Consider the following 16,681-nt stretch of genomic DNA (forward strand, 5'->3'; position numbering starts at 1 on the left):
CCCTAGTCTTAGCCTAGACAGGATAACATCTTCTTTCCTACGTTTACCTTGATTATTTCTGACTCTGGCAGATTTTTGGATTTTATAGTATCCTCTACCCTTTATGTGATTTCCTGCCGAGATGTCATTATTCCCTGATGAGTTAGAGATTTTGCTTCTGATCTCTCAAAACAAATTTCCAAAATGTCATTTTTGTTTGATGTATTTTTAGCAAGCCTATCTGCAATCTCATTTCCTTCTATTCTAACATGTGCTGGTCTCCAGCAGAAATAAACATCTGTACCTAGTTGCTGTAGATTTAATAAGACCATGTAAACCTCAACCAAAAGATCCTCTCAGACTGTTTCTTTTGACTGTATACTTTGTATTGCAGCAGCAGAATCTGAACTAGTGATGTGTCATGCGCAAAAGATGCGGCTCTGAGAGCCGATGCTTTGTAGTGAATCAGAAGAGCCGGCTCGCATCGAGTGAGAGCCGGCTCCCAGTTTTTTTCCTTTAGCTGCTTACCTCAGTGCTCAGCCTGAGCTCTTCTCAAGGCAGAACTTTGTTTTGATTGGTCAGCAATGGCATTGCGGCCAATCAGATGTGAGGATATGGGGTCATAACATTCATGTAACAGAGAGGGGGGTGCTGAGAAGTGGAGCAGAGCTCCACTCAGTTAGGGTTAGGGTTAGTTAAGGTTAGGGTTACAGAATAAATGCACAAAATTAGGCAATTATAAGGATTCTCATAAAAACACTGCACATGAAAGGGGTTTCAACACACAAACCATTCATTTTTGCAAAGTTATGATAAAATAAAGGCCTACAAAAAATCCTAAATTAAGAGCCGTTCAGGAGTCGAAAGAGCCGGCTCTTCTTTGGGAGCTGAGCCAAAAGAGCCTGAAAAGCGCCGAACTTCCCATCACTAATCTAAACATACCACCACTTTAATCGGTTTAACCTCTGCTGTGTATACTGATAACATGTTTGAGATTCTCTTAACACTTCCTTGGTCAGATTCTGGGATGTATATACCCACTCCTACATGTTCGTTATTTGAGTGTTTTGATCCTGCAGCTGGACTGTGTTGTATCTCATTTGTACTGTTTCACCTTCTTGTTAATGTCCCAGCCAAAACCTTCACCAGAAAATGTTGTGTATTCCCAACAGTTCTGCAGAACAGTTGATGCTAAATTTCCCTCTCCTCCTTCCTGGATTCTTATCCAGTATGTTAGAGATAACTTAGTTCTCCTCAGATGCAGAGGCAGTTCACTGGATTCAACCAGCACTGCATTACTGGGCGTTGTTCTGACTGCTCCTATACTAAGTCTTAGTGCTCTGTGTTGTATCCTGTCCAGTTTTTCTAGGTGAGTTTTTGCTGCTGCTTCATACAGCATGCAGCCATAATCCAAAGCAGCTCTCATCAAAGCCCTGTATATGTGGAATAATGCTTCTTTGTCAGCTCCACATTCAGTTCCGACCACACACCTCATTAAATTTAACACCTTTTTACATTTCGTCTCAATATTTTCAACATGATTCTTCCATGTGTATTTTTCATCAATCCATAGACCAAGATATTTAAACACTCTAACTCTTTCCATGGGCTTGCTATATAGTGTTAACTCCTGCTCATTACCTATTTTCTTGTTAGTGACCAGCATATAGCATGACTTTGCTACTGAAATTTATACTAATTTTCTTTTTAATCCATTAATTCTACCATGGAGAGACAAAACCTGTAGAGCACCTCTTGGAACTGTTGCATATTCTTTGGGTGTAAACAGGTATTCAAACTTATTCATTAATTCAACAAAAGACAAAAGCAGCCCATAGTAATGAAATAGTTTTTACCATTAGAAAATGTAGTTTTGCGTTTAAACTGGGTATCTTTTAGGTTTTGTGTGGCTGTCTGTGGTGCTGATCAGGAATCTGTGGCAGAGGCGCCCAAACAAACACACAATTGACAAATTATTCCACTCACGGTATATTTAAAGAAAGATGTTACATTATACATTTTAACTAATAATTTAAATATATATATATATATATGTGTGTGTAACAACGTACTGTCGACCAAGTTGTTTGTGAAACCGCGGGCAGCAGTTAATGTGTCCAGCAGGGGGCCGCTGCCTCTGTGCTGTGAGCTCACCAACAGTAGAAGAAGAGTGACACCGGTTTTTCAAACAGCTAAACATGGCAGCGTCCCTTATGGGCGAGCAGAGTTGTTGAGTTTATGGAATATGTTAAAGCTTCTACATTGTTAAGTTTGTCATATTTAATTACTGTTGTTACGACGAAGTAAAGAGTCTCTGTAGCGGTAAGTATCACATAACCTATCTGTCACTATAAGGTTAAAACAGCTCGCAGGGTTAGCAAGATGGTTAGCATTGGGCTAGCGCGCTAGCTGAGAACAAAGTATTTTTATTTTTGATTGTGATATTCAGCGTTAAAGCCTTGTTACTAATGGTTTATAACTAAGCTAATGTATATTAGTATTTAATGGGGAAGGGATATCACATTTAACAATTAAGTCAATTGGAATGAGCTGTAACATGTAGCACGCTAACTAAAAGCTAACTTCACACTTGCTAACACTGAACGACATTGTGATTAATCTCGGCGGGTTATAATATAGCGTCAAAGAACGTCCTTATTTACTGCGGTTATATGTTACACAGGTTGCAGTGTTTAATAGGATTTTGAAGACCATGTTGTCCAGATAGTGAGGGAAGCAGAGCAGCATCATGGAGCTTTCTTCAGAGGAGGGGGGAACTCAGACTCCCCATGTCATCGATATGACCACCAGTGAAAAGGTAACGTTAAGCTTTTTACATCTTAATAATGCATTATGAGTAGATCTGGGATTTATAACGTTATTGATGTAACAGAAGCATTGGCTAATGAGACTCATTGTTAACGGCTGGGATTGTTATATCAGCGACATTGACATCAAGTCCACCAATATTCTTACTACAGTACTTATAACTGGCTGATCAAGCGTTGGCATGTTTGTGATTTATTTTTCTAGCAGTAGGTGGCATACAACTGTCAAATTAACAACACAATAAAAGTGCGGTGGTCAATTAAAAAATAAATTTTAGCTTTACCAGTCGCTCACCTGTGTTTATACAAAATATTTCTATAGGCTTAGAAAAACATTGGATATGAATCCTATAATAATGTCACAATATATTCTAAGATAATTACAGTATCTATTGCAATCCAATGCAACAGCTCTTCAATAAATTCTGTTTGCAAAGATTATCATATGTTCTCTTCTTTTGGTTGTAAAACTTACATTACAGTTATGTGATTTGGTTTTCTGAACATATTCAATAGTTGCAGTTACAGTAGTAAACAAAGACTTCCCAATCATGTTTCTATTTTTATTTTTTTCTCAGAGACCATGTCACCCACCTCTAGTTTTTATTAAATAGTCATACCCAAAATATGGATATGTAAGGATTGAGTCAGCAACATTGGTGTGCTAATGAATTAAGCTGCAGTCTCTGTGAAGTTGATGTGTGGAGCTGCTGATGATCCTTTTAGTTTCTACAGTCTGCTAGGTTGAACTGCCAATAACACCTCAGTTACAAAAACTCACTTTGCTCACTTAATAAACCTTGATTTCTCCTTATATTTGACCCTGTTAATCTTACCTTGTATTTTTGTTGCACAAAAATAGTGCCCACTATGAAATACTGTGGAATAGGTTAGTTTTTCAGTAATTACTGAAAGCTCACTTTACATGTGCACAATAAGAAAATTGGTACGATTTTGGTAATGGTGCAGCCAGACGTCTATTTTCATGTAGTGACAATAAAAATAAATACCTATATAAGGAAAAGTTAATTCAGTTTGCTTTTCCATTCCAGGTGGTGGATCTTCTGAATCAGGCTGCCCTGATACCCACAGATGAAAAGCTAACAGTGCTCAAACAGGTTTGTAGTCTGTTCTCTTTAAATCAGGTTTTCACTGTTGTGATAGCCAAAAAGAAATATCAATATAAAGCAGTTTCATAATAATTTGGGGTTTATTTTAATTTTAATTGGTTGCACATCTGTGTGGATTATTGTATTTTCCCTAATAAAAAGTTTTCCAACCATTACTTGGCTACTTTGCATTGCAGTGTTCTGTGACCTGTCCTGGGTGTTCACTTGCTTTCTGCCCCAGTGTGTGCTGGGACATGATCCAGCCTAGCTAACCGCAACCCAACGAAGCAGTAAATAGGTGGAGGACAATACTGACTCAATTAACATGTGTCATTTTCAGGTCCAGGAGCTCATCATTAACAAGGATCCCTCTCTTCTTGACAATTTCTTGGATGTAAGTAAAGCTGTATGGAGCTTTTTTAACTAACTGTTGTTGGCCTGAAATACGCAAGCTGTTTGAATGCATAAGCTATGCACAAGACCTATATCAACATGGTAGTAAACTGAAACTTTTCGTATCTCTTCTTCCATTGGCTTGTTCGTCCTGTAGGAGCTAATCGCCTTTCAGACTGACAAGTCTATCGAAGTGAGAAAATTTGTCATTGGTTTCATAGAGGAAGCATGGTGAGTTATCAGACAAACAGGTCTCCCAGTCTCATTGTTGTAAATTTCATGTTCGTGAAAGAAAATGTTTTGCAGCTTTCTCAATCTTTTTCTATTTTGTCTTTTCCAGTAAAAGGGACAATGAGCTCCTTCTGAGACTCATCGCCAATCTGAACATGTTGCTGAGGGATGAAAGTGTGAATGTGGTGAAGAAAGCTATCCTCACACTCACCCAGCTGTACAAAGTTACACTGCAGGTAAATACATGCCTCATTTATGAACATTTTATTTACAGATTTTGCACTTGTGTGATTTAGCCCATAAGTAAATGCTGTAGATCTGATGTGGTCTGTTTTCTTATAGGAATATACAACAAAATCAAGTCACTACTACCAATATCTGTTGTGTTTTCACACCCTTTACTTTCTGCTTCTTTCTTGCCAGTGGTTGGTGCGCTCTAAAGCAGTATCAGAGAGGCAGGAGGCATGCTGGGATCTGGTCACACAGATGAAAGGGGATGTTCTGGCCTTGCTGGACTCTGAAAATGATGGTGTTCGCACTCACGCCATCAAGTTCACAGAATCATTAATCATCATTCTGTCAGCGCGGACGTCAGACTCCGACGTCCCCAAGCGACAGGAGGGTGACATCAGCCTGGACAAAGTTCCCCAAGATCACTCGTACATTCGTTACGGTACGGTTATTAGAATCCTGTTGTGAGAACATAATGTGTCAGCATGTTTTTTCAGTCCAGTCCATTAAAGCTCATGTTTTAAAACTGATATCTTGATGCTGTTTGAATCAACAGATGTTTTGTGTGAGGAGGGAAAGACTGCACTGGAGAAGCTGCTGAAGTTCATGGTCCACCCTGCCATTTCCAGCATTAACCTCACCACAGCACTGGGCTCCCTGGCCACTATCGCCCGTCAGAGGCCAATGTTCATGTCAGAGGTGGTGCAGGCATATGAGACATTGCATGGTAAGTGCTTCTGAGCAAGTATTGTCACGTTCCCAATCACAAAACACCATTTAAAAATTGTGTCAGCCTGATATTGATACAAAACAAATTGATAAATGGAGACAAAACATCTGTGTTTATCCTGTCTGTACAAACCTTTGTGCTCAATACATAATTTTACTCTACATAGTAATATATTGAATAATAATTTCCTTTTTTTTTCCTGCATACTTGAACCTTTTTAGCAAACCTGCCACCCACTCTGGCCAAGTCTCAGGTTAGCAGCGTGCGAAAGAATCTGAAGCTGCACTTGGTGGCAGTCCTCAAGCATCCCTGCAGCCTGGAGTTCCAGGGTCAAATTAGCACTCTGCTGCTGGACCTGGGAATGCCTCAGAGTGAAATAACCCGCTCTACACCTGCACCGCGTGAGCAGCGCAAAAGGCCTCGCCATGAACAATACACAGAGGGGAAAAAGGTCAAGATGGGTGAGTAGCAGTCACAGACATTCTGATTTTAATATATGTATTATAAGTTTTGAATTTGCTAAAAAAAAAAAAAAAAATTTAAAAGAAGCTGCAAAAAATCTGGTAGCTCTGTCCCATGCGTGAATACAACTATACATTTCTGTATCCTTGCCATCTCACATATTCTGACATTTACTGCTTTGAAGAATACATTCTACCTGTAGAATCAGTCTGGCATATGTGTCAGAGTGACTCTGTTTTAAATCACAGTCAACACCAAAATCTTAAAATCGAGTCAACCAAGCCTGGTGAAAATAATCTAATCTTCAAAAAGAATGTGTTGGACACAAACACTTGCATGTTCATCATAAACACCCAGGATTTTTGACGGTTGTTCCTTTGTGTTCAGAGCCAACCCTGATTGAAGATGATGAGGACAAAGAGGAGCCAGCCCCTCTCTTGGTCCCTAAACCAGCTGCTGTTCCAGTAGCACAGTCTGCCATTGACCTCACAGCTGAGTTCCTGCACCCACTGCTCAACCCCGAGAACGTAGCCAACCTGGTGAGCAGCAGTGGCCTTTTTCCTGTTTGTTTCTCTCCTTTTAAGCCTGACTGTGTAACAGTTCAGCTTCCATCTCTGTCTGGTTGTTTAGGTGCTCATCAGCATGGTGTATCTGCCTGATGTCATGCCAGCATCCTTCCAGGCCACATACACACCTGTTGAGTCAGCAGGCACTGAAGCCCAAATTAAACATCTGGCCAGGCTGATGGCCACGCAGATGACTGCAGCTGGGATTGGTCCAGGTTAGCAACAAAGACATCCAGCACAAAAAGGCCTACAAATTTGGGCATTTTGGTTTGAGTAGTTTTTGACTGGAAGGAATAGTTTGACATTTTGAAAAATACGCTTACTCGCTTTCTTGCTGAGAGTTGGATGAGAACATTGATACCACTCTTGTATCTGTCCATTCAATTTATAAATAATGAAGTGTAAAAGCACGATAAGTTGTGGTTTAACGCGAGGGTCATGTGCAGGACTATTTCTTGGTTGGGTGCAGTGACTTCCTGGAGTCTCATCATCACTGTGAGGTTGCCAGGCAACCAGCAGAGACTCCAGGAAGTAATTTTCAAAAGTCGAACTATTCCTTTAAAACAAAATAAGTTTTACATTTTCGAGCCAGATCGATATATATGTAGGCCAATATTATCAACAGATATGGGCTTTCTGCTGACAAATCAGTATACTTAATAAATGTTTTGTTGGTGGGATTTTCTGTATATAAGACCCTTACTTTTAATTTATTCAAATTTAAAATATGTATTTGTGTGTGTGTTGGGGGGGGATATTTATGGTTATTATTTATAATGATTTCCATGAAAATTGTAAACTATCCTGCCTCAGGTACATATCTATGTCAGAGCTAATAAGCAAATTTGAAGGAATCTTGCCCAAAATGTTCGTGTTAATTAAAAACCTATCTTAGGACTGGAGCAGTGCAAAGCCAGAGAAGACGATGCAGGCAAAGAGGAAGGCAACGAGGAGGACTCTGGTGCTAAAGACCTGCTCATCAAGCGCAAAGTTCCAGCTGTGATGGTGGGACAAGCGATCTCTGTGGTGGGAGGTTACACAGAAAAGGTTCCAAGCCCAGAGGCTCCCACCACAGTCAAGAGGCTTCCTGAGCCCATCCTTCCTACGGCACAAACCAAGTGAGTTCTGGCACTAACACAAAGATGGCAGAAGGATTGTAAGCTGCACCTTTGTGTAAGCCAGATGTATTACTCTGCATGATTCTGTTCTGTTACAGAATGACAGGGGCGAGTGGGAGAAAAAAAGTGTTTCGATTGTCAGATGTCGTCCAGTCTTTGTCAGACACCCAGATTGAAAAGTTAACCTCCAAAGCAGTCAAACGCATCCTGCATTCAGAGAAGGCGATTGCTCAAAGTGGCATGTCCCATGTAAGTAATCACCCCATGGTTAATTTCTCATTTCATAATGATTGAGTAGCACTTGAGGTTTGTTAAGCACAAAACCAAGTGCCTGTTTTAGAGGGTAACCACACTAAATCTGTGCTGCAGGTCAGAGTGAAGCTCCTCTCCAGGCTCGTGACGCAATTTGAAGGGATGATGAAAGAAGACGTGCTGGAATTTATTCTGGATGACATCAGGACAAGGAGTGACCTGGCCTTTTCTCTCCTCTACCAAGAGTACAACACTTACCTCAGCCAGCTGCCATCTGGGCTGCTGGACAGCTACGACCACTGTCTCTACACTCTGCTGTCAGGCCTGCAGGAGAAACCCGAGCAGAGGGATGGGTGAGACTCACATGTTTGCGGCATGCTTTTCTCTCGCTCTTATTTAAACATAGGGATTGACATGATGTACTGGTTATGTGTTCTATAATGACTGAAAATAGTAAAAAAAAAAAAAAAAAAAAACAACTTGCTCCTGTTTATTTGCTGATCCAGTGGAGCAAAAAAGTGAGCCCATGATCAGCCAAAACTGAGTCGCATTTTGTTTTCCCGTCTTTCCCAGTCTTTTCACCAAACTGGTCCTGGAGGCTCCCATCATAACAGAATCAGCATTGGAAGTAATACGACGCTACTGTGAGGACGAGGTAAGTGACATGATAAAGACACAGCTTCTCGTATAGAGCTGGTTCCCTGTATGTCCACTCAACTGATTGTTGTAACCTGTGTTTCAGTCTCGGGTGTATTTGGGCATGACGACTCTGAAGGAGCTTATCATCAAACGGCCCTCACGGCAGTTTCAGTATCTGCATGTGCTTCTGGATCTCAGCTCACATGAAAAGGAGAAGGTGCATTTCTTGTCCATATTCTATCAGTGTGTAACTCACACTCTCACAGCCTGCTGAACTGATTTTATTTATTTTTTTTTTTTTTTCTGTGGTTGTCATATTTTTTCTGTTTTATTTTCAGGTGCGGACGACTGCCTTGTCTTTTCTCAAGCGTATGTATGAGAAAGACCAGCTCAGGGACTACATTGAGAAGTTTGCCCTGAACTACATGCAGCTTCTGGTCCACCCCAACCCTCCATCTCTGCTCTTTGGGGCTGACAAAGACACAGGTTTGGAATACATATGGATGATTTCAATATGATCCATGTAGTACCTTGCTAGCAGCTGTCACTTATCTTACGTCACGTTTTACTTTATTTTTGACCCATGACATTTTTTTGTGAGCTTGTGTATATTTGAGCAATTCCTTTCCACTCATTAATACACCACTGCACTTTACAACTACCTAATGCATTTACTGTAACACACTAAGCAAGTTCAGTAGGGATGTGGTTATGTTGTTGATTGGGGGGGTCTTAGTTATAGTTAGTAGTAGTTACTCACACAACAAGAACACCTTTTTGTAAAGGTGTAAAAGAATTAGTTGAGTTTATTAAGGTCAGAGCATGTGGTCCAACTGCAGTTTTGCTGGACAAAAGCAGCTTAAGAATAAGCATACTGTATATGTAAATTCGCGGAGTAAGTCTTTTAGCAGATTTTCACTGCTTTTCTTGCACCATCAACTTTTCAGATTCAATGCAAACTGCATTTACACCTGTGACGGGGGAAATCTTTTTTGAAAGACACTGCCTTTTCTCACTTTTCTTAGCTGTAAAGATGAGTTACCTGTAGTCCTGACTAATATCCAGTGGTGTCAGCTAGTAATGACGTGCAAGATGGATGCACAGTCATCTAGAAACAGTGTTGTGGAGGGAAGGAAAAACACTTTTCCAGCCTAAATTTCCCCTGCCAGCCAAAGAAATACAAACTTGCAACTTCCCCATTCTTAATCCACTCCTGTAACCTCAGTGTCGTGTGTTTGTTGAGACAGAGGTGGCTGCCCCCTGGACTGATGAGACAGTGAGACAGTGTCTGTTCCTCTACCTGTCCCTGCTACCTCTTAACCACCGGCTGGTCCACGAGCTGGCTTCTGTCTACACAGAGGCCATCGCTGACATCAAGCGCAGTGTGCTTCGAGCAATAGAGCAGCCTGTAAGTCACTCCTCAATCTTAGTCTTTCCTCACTTTGTCATTCATTTGTACTTTTAGAGTGCTCATTTTTTTGTTCTTCTTAAAGAGCTCAGTTTAAAATGAATTGTTAATGTTATACCTCTGAGACAGTCTGGTATGAGGCAGCCCAATCAGTTCATCACTATTTGTGAATATGAACAACTCGCTCCAAACATTTAGGAGTTCCAACCAAGCATGTTTAAAGCTGTTTCGGTGAAAACAGGTGACACTAAATAAATTGTGCCAAGACAAAAACAGAAATGAACCCCCAAAACACAAGGTTCTGTGGGTATAAGGATAAGGATGTTGTCGTCTGATAGCCAGCAGTTATGCATGCCTGGAAAGCCTAGCATGACAAAATCAGCTGAGTCTGGACTATTGGACCATATGTTTATCTATTTCTTCATGTGTTTTTAACTGGTTTGACCACAAGAGAAGGTAAATTAGAGCAAACAGTGCATGTTGCAACTTCCTCACTGTGTTTCAGACCAAAGAAAACAAAACAAAGTTGAGAAAACACACCTGTAATGTCATGTAAAAACAGCAGTTTCATGATTTGTGATTTACGTTCGTATTCACAAAAAGTTGAATGAAGTCTTCCTCCGGGGGAAGAAACTAATTTGCACAAAAATGGACTTAAATTCTCCTCTTGAGTTGTGTTGTTTTTTTAACAGTATTGACAAGTTTTTTTTCACTGTTTTTGTAGATCCGTGGAATGGGGATGAACTCTCCTGAGCTGCTGCTCTTGGTTGAAAACTGTCCTAAAGGGGCAGAGACTTTAGTTACTCGCTGTCTGCACATTTTGACAGATAAAGGTAAAAAGCCAGTGGAACACTTCACTTCATCTTTACAGGAAGATTTAGGTCAATCATAACCAAACATAGAACAATAGAAGAAAGTATTGAAAATGGAAAGTGCTGATGTTAGTGATAGACCAATTATCTGGCATTTTGAGATAATCGGCATCGGCCAATGGCTGCGCTCACAAGGCCGATAAACAAAAAATGTCTGCAGACACATCTGCAGGCAGCCTTGTCAGTGTGGCTACAGTGGAACAATGTTAGCGCTCCCCCTTATGAGTTTTGGGAAGGTGGTAAAAAAGTTAGTTTCAAGCCCTGTACTATAATTCTCATGTATCCTGCTGTAAACGTTTGCCTCAATGTCCTCAGTCACCATCGTCTTTTCTGTCTTATGTTTACACTTTTCTTCCGTCCGAAATGACAGGAAATCTAATCTAAAACCGTAACTGGCTAGCGTTAAATATATATTCTGTTACAATGTATAGAACAATGCAGCCAAATGACGTGTCTTCTGACATACTACCCCGCTCTCTAGGGTTCGGTATGTACCTCGGTTTTAGGGTCATGGTTCGGTGCGTTTTCGGTGTAATTGTAATTTATTTTGAAAAATGTAAACATTCAACAGTGGCTCATTGGCCATGATTCTTACTGTAACAGTTAATGCACTCAGTACTCCGGAGTATGTACTGTCGTGTCAGTAATGCTCCATCGTAAAACTGTGCTGGTTTATACAGGGCAGCACAGCTGCCTGACTAAAATGTACATGTGAAGACACATTGTAGCAGGGCTCAAGCACTTTGACCATAGACCTTAAATTCTATATGCTCTACGACCCACAGACTGTATCTATAGACCGGGTATGGTTGCATATCTGCAGCGATAAACACTCCTATAGCATTAGTTATTGAATTGGCCCCGGTCCGAATCTGCGGTGAGAGGCTACCTGAACGCTATGGGGAGAAGGACTCACTCTCCAGTCTGTTTTTGTCTCATTCCGCTAATCCCATTCGGGTGATGCCGACGTGACATGTTAGAAGTGTTTCCACAGTCATACCCGACTTCAGGTGAACAATGTTGGCATACAGTTTGACACTCATAGTTGCCCATCGTAACTAACTGGGAAACCATAATGCTCCCATACAGTGGATCTAAATGTCACGGGAGGATCCTCCAGCTTTGGTCTCTCATTTGTGTTTGCCAATCGGAGGCAGTGACACTACATAAGCTTGGCTAACCGGGCTAAGCCAACTAGCATCCTACAGCTGGTAGACAGCAACTGGTGCACTGCTAAAACATTCCGGGTAAAGCTCGTGCTCTAGAATTTCTGTTCCGCACGTGATAGTAGTCGACATAAACAGACTATTTTGACAGTAATAGTTTGGGTCACAGGGCGTACCGATCCAAGGATGACGCATACCGAACCGAACGTCCTGTGGTGGTGGTTGGTGGTTTGGGACGAATACACGTACCGCTTACGCCCCTACCGCTCTCCCTTAAATACCAGTCACGTTCTGAAATCTACAGCATAACCCAATGTATTTTTCTATTTCATTAATCTAAAACATGTTACTGGCTAAGGTAACCATGTATGTTAGATGGTAATGTGCATGGAATAATGACATTATATGACTTTTCTTTGTTTTGGTATTGGCATTATATATCGGCCATCGGCCCCCTGCTCTCTAAATATCGGCATCAGCCATTAAAAAAACACTTATTGGTCGACCACTAGTTGATGTGTAAAATATGGCTTCCTTTCCTCCATTCAGTGCCTCCATCTCCAGAGCTGGTGGAGAGAGTGCGAGACCTTTACCACAAACGAGTGCCAGATGTTCGTTTCCTAATTCCAGTCATAAATGGCCTAGAAAAGGTAAGGTTCTGAAACTCATCCCAACAGTCTAGTAAAGGCAGGTGCACACAGTGAATAATAGGAGACTGATTTGGAAGTTATACTTTTGTAATATGTTTATGATACTGAATACAGTATAAACGCATTCCAATATTATGAATGTCACACAGATCACAAAATCAAACAGCAAAAGCCATCAGTGCATCGTGGCAATCTTACAGACACTTGATAATCAAAATGATTTTACTCACTGTTTTGGGTGTTTTTCTCATAAAGAATGAAGTCATCCAGGCTCTCCCCAAGCTGATCAAACTCAACCCGATTGTAGTAAAGGAGGTGTTCAACCGTCTCTTGGGTACTCAGCACAGTAAGAGCCATATATGTCTTCCACTGGTGAATGTAATGCTACCTTTCGTACACATTCTATCAAGAGCTAATACTTGATTATTATTTTATTCAAGCTAACAATGAATTGAAAATCTTAGTTTTTAATATTTTTGTAATTTTTTATATATATGTGTGTGTGTGTGTGTGTGTATTTTTATCAAAGGATTCTCTTTTCCCATTGTTTCTTATTTTCTGTTATATACTGTGTATATATAGTTTTATTTTAATTGACAAGGTTTATTGTCAGCTTCTGTGGAAGATTAATTCAGGTGAAGGACTCTGATGTATTCTCACTGTGTATTGTCTTTCAGGTGAGGGAAGTTCAACTGTGTCCCCTCTGACCCCGGGAGACCTGCTGATTGCCTTACACAACATAGACTCAACCAAATGTGATATGAAGTCTATCATAAAAGGTCAGTGTTCAGTGATTAAGCCTTCAAGCCAAACCCTTAAAACAGAAAGTAGTATTAGTATGTTTGTTAAACAACTTTATCTGTGTTTCTGAACAGCAGTTGGTGCTTCAATCTGTTGTTACTCTAATCTGTTTATGTTGCCCCCTTTGAGGTTTTATTCAGTTTTTCCTTTACATTCACATTCAATGACTGGTCCTGTAACACCATCACTGCCGGGTTTTGAGAGTTTGATCAGCGGTTAATTGATCAGTCTCTGTTGCACATGTTTGACTTTCTGTGTCTACTACAGCTACCAACCTGTGCTTTGGGGAGAGGAATGTGTACACGTCGGAGGTTTTGGCGGTGGTGATGCAGCAGCTAATGGAGCAGAGTCCCCTCCCCATGCTGCTCATGCGTACCGTCATCCAGTCCCTCACCATGTATCCTCGACTGGGAGGCTTCGTCATGAACATCCTGTCCCGCCTCATCGTCAAGCAGGTCAGCACCAAACTCCAGCCAAATATTTGTGGTTTCTACAGTCATTGATGTCCCGGATTTCTTTTTTTATTTATTTTTTTATTTATTTTTTTCCCCATAATTTTTCTTTTAACTTGTCAAATATGTAATGACATGGGTTGCTGTAGGTGTGGAAGTATCCCAAGGTGTGGGAGGGATTTGTGAAGTGCTGCCAGAGGACGAAGCCTCAGTCGTACAGCGTGCTCCTACAGCTGCCGCCCGCACAATTGACGAGTGTGTTTGATCGCTGTCCGGAGATGAGAGAGCCTCTTCTGCAGCATGTGCACTCCTTCACACCTCATCAGGTAAGAGCGGTTTCCAAGTTTGCTAGACCTCATTTACAGTAAAAAAATTGTATTTCTCTTGGGATGTCCTTATGTACCAACTGCCTCTGTTTTTCTGTGTAACAGCAAGCTCACATACCTGCCTCAATCATGTTGGTCCTGGAAGCAAATAAAAAGACAGAGCCAAAACCTGTAGAGCCTGTCGTGGAGAAAGAGGTAACCGATGAAGATATAAACACGATTCATAAGGCCTGTTGCACACTTTTCGCTACCATAAATCGTTAACATCCTTCAGTGACATCAGTATTGTCCGTGTTAATTAGTATCACATAAATTAACATCTTGTCTTTCCAACACTTTCCTGTTCAGTCAATTCTTACCTAATGTCTCATATAGTCATTTATTATGGTCCACGTTTTTGATATGACAAAAATAAAACAATCCATTTATTTATTCATAAGTTGTTGGCATATTCTCCTCTCTTTTTATCAAACAGATGGAAGCAGTTCCTGCCCCAGTTGAAGAAGAGGCTCCTGCTGTGGCACTGAAAGAGTCAGAGACGCCAGTCCAGCAACACCCAGCCGTCATGAAAGATGAGGAAGAACCAATGGAACAAGAGTCTGATCCAGTGATACAGAAGGAAACTGTTAACACTGTTTCCGGAGTAAGATTAAGTTGCAATAGACATGTCATTAATGATTTTTAACATGTTTGGAATTGTATAGTAGACCAATTAGACCTTTCCATCTGTACTTACATGTTAAATGTGTATGGCTCAGTGGCAGTTAAACCTCTGGAAACCTACACTGGTTAGTACCGCACATTATCTATTGGACCAGACACAAACAGGACCATTTAAGCCAGGCTATCCACTGGTCATGGAAATCAAATAGTAGGAAAATAAATTCAGAAAAATAAAGGCCTTATGTGATTTTTAAGTCTGAAGTTCTGTTTTAAAGCTATTGAATAGTTTGCTCCTACTAAAAATAAAGTTTTCTCACATGCATTCATTTAGAATGAGGGTGTGGATGGTCCAAAAATATACAGGGTTGCAAAATATATAAGGTTGAATGCCTTTTAGCCTGAAAAGTAACAAGGATTTCTGGGGGGATTTATGTGCACCACAATCAACAAAAAACAAAGTGAATTTATTTTTATCACAAATGTTATCAAGAATGGAGTGTTCATAATTTTTACAGTCCACTATTGAATAAAAATTGGCTAAAACTAGAACTAAAAAAAGTTTTACCCTGTAAGCTAATTTTTGGTTCTCTTCAGGTGGAGTTGGCAAGAGCAGGGGAGACACCATCACATCAACCAGAGCCAGCTGAGGAACCGATGGAGGCGTCTCAAACTGAACCGTCAGACCTCCAGGACCCAGCACAAGACGCTGAAGCTGACAACACAGGACCTGAGGCTGGAAGCAGCAGTGAAGATGTAGAATGACTGCTCAAAACAAATGCACTCAAAATAAATGAACATTTCTCTGCAAACATCCCACATATTTTCAGGATTTCTTGCCAAGAAATATCTCTGTTGTTTTTTGTATTTGTAGAAAATAGATTTTGAGAGAAAAAAAATCAAGGTAACTGTGTATGAAAGTATTCTATATGCGTTCATGTCATGAGTTAGCAAATAAAGCAACAAAACGCTGGTTTACTGTGTGCTTCAATTCTGTTTGTTCCACTATTATGGAATGCCATTTTAGTCAATATTAAATAAATAAATAAATATAGCTATGAAATAAATAAACGAGTCAATATGGTTCAATAAATAAATAGGTTTTTATTTCATAATGTCACATTTATTCATTTCATGGGACTATTTCATAATGCCACGTTGTTATATTCAAATGAAGGGGGCGTGGTTATCAGCTGCAAAACAGATGTCTTGCCGAAAAAGGACTGCACCTGTCATGGAAGTATTTACTGTACATTAAATATGCTGCCCTGATGATGATGATAGCCTTTTACTAATAATATTGAACATATTTCGGCAAACCCCTGCCGAAATAAGACTGCCCCCCCAACTCAGGACTGCAAAGGCTGACGATGACAAACTTTTCAGGACTTACAGTAGAGGTAGAGCTCATGACATGCAAGTATTGCAAATTGGGTCAATGTCAGACTTTCTTACCTGGGGGGGCAATCCTTTTTTGGCATAACACCGGTCTTGCAGCTCTGTGAGATAACCACGCACCCTTCATTTGCATATACAATAACAAATGGGAATGTGGCATTATGAAATAAAAGTCCAATGAAATAAAAACCTTTTAATTTATTTATTGAACCATATTGACTAATTTATTAATTTCATAGGCATATTTATGTATTTATTTAATAATGACTAAAATGGCATTCCATACATACTTCCCTATGATTCAGCTTGAATCTGTTAAGCACATCTCAAACATCATGAATAACTGTTTTTAAAAGACTTTCAGGTGTGATCAGTAGTCAGCAGTATGTATGCAGCATGTTTAACAGAAC

General features: G+C 40.3%; 1 protein-coding gene across 1 annotated transcript; it reads left to right on the plus strand.

The window, feature by feature from the left end:
* The first annotated feature begins 2,134 nt into the window (after nucleotides 1–2,134).
* sympk (symplekin) lies at nucleotides 2,135–15,846 on the plus strand. Its single transcript, XM_044216560.1, has 27 exons — nucleotides 2,135–2,301; nucleotides 2,663–2,797; nucleotides 3,860–3,925; nucleotides 4,257–4,310; nucleotides 4,467–4,540; nucleotides 4,650–4,776; nucleotides 4,964–5,213; nucleotides 5,328–5,498; nucleotides 5,723–5,962; nucleotides 6,351–6,502; nucleotides 6,594–6,744; nucleotides 7,425–7,647; nucleotides 7,746–7,896; nucleotides 8,017–8,252; nucleotides 8,473–8,554; nucleotides 8,642–8,755; nucleotides 8,877–9,024; nucleotides 9,786–9,946; nucleotides 10,671–10,779; nucleotides 12,534–12,634; nucleotides 12,890–12,980; nucleotides 13,312–13,413; nucleotides 13,703–13,890; nucleotides 14,037–14,213; nucleotides 14,319–14,408; nucleotides 14,689–14,856; nucleotides 15,471–15,846. Exons 2-27 carry the CDS (start codon nucleotides 2,729–2,731, stop codon nucleotides 15,636–15,638), a joined length of 3,663 nt encoding a protein of 1,220 aa, XP_044072495.1. The 5' UTR covers nucleotides 2,135–2,301; nucleotides 2,663–2,728; the 3' UTR covers nucleotides 15,639–15,846.
* Nucleotides 15,847–16,681: the final 835 nt, after the last annotated feature.

Source organism: Siniperca chuatsi, linkage group LG12 (genome assembly GCF_020085105.1).
Source record: "Siniperca chuatsi isolate FFG_IHB_CAS linkage group LG12, ASM2008510v1, whole genome shotgun sequence".
NCBI lineage: Eukaryota > Metazoa > Chordata > Actinopteri > Centrarchiformes > Sinipercidae > Siniperca > Siniperca chuatsi.

Bases quoted from the DNA above. Each gene is read 5' to 3' on its own strand.
- sympk (XM_044216560.1), top strand. From the start codon at position 2,729: ATGGAGCTTTCTTCAGAGGAGGGGGGAACTCAGACTCCCCATGTCATC. The intron at 4,311-4,466 runs GTAAGTAAAGCT...TTCGTCCTGTAG, and splicing joins TTCTTGACAATTTCTTGGAT to GAGCTAATCGCCTTTCAGAC. The intron at 14,857-15,470 runs GTAAGATTAAGT...GGTTCTCTTCAG, and splicing joins CTGTTAACACTGTTTCCGGA to GTGGAGTTGGCAAGAGCAGG.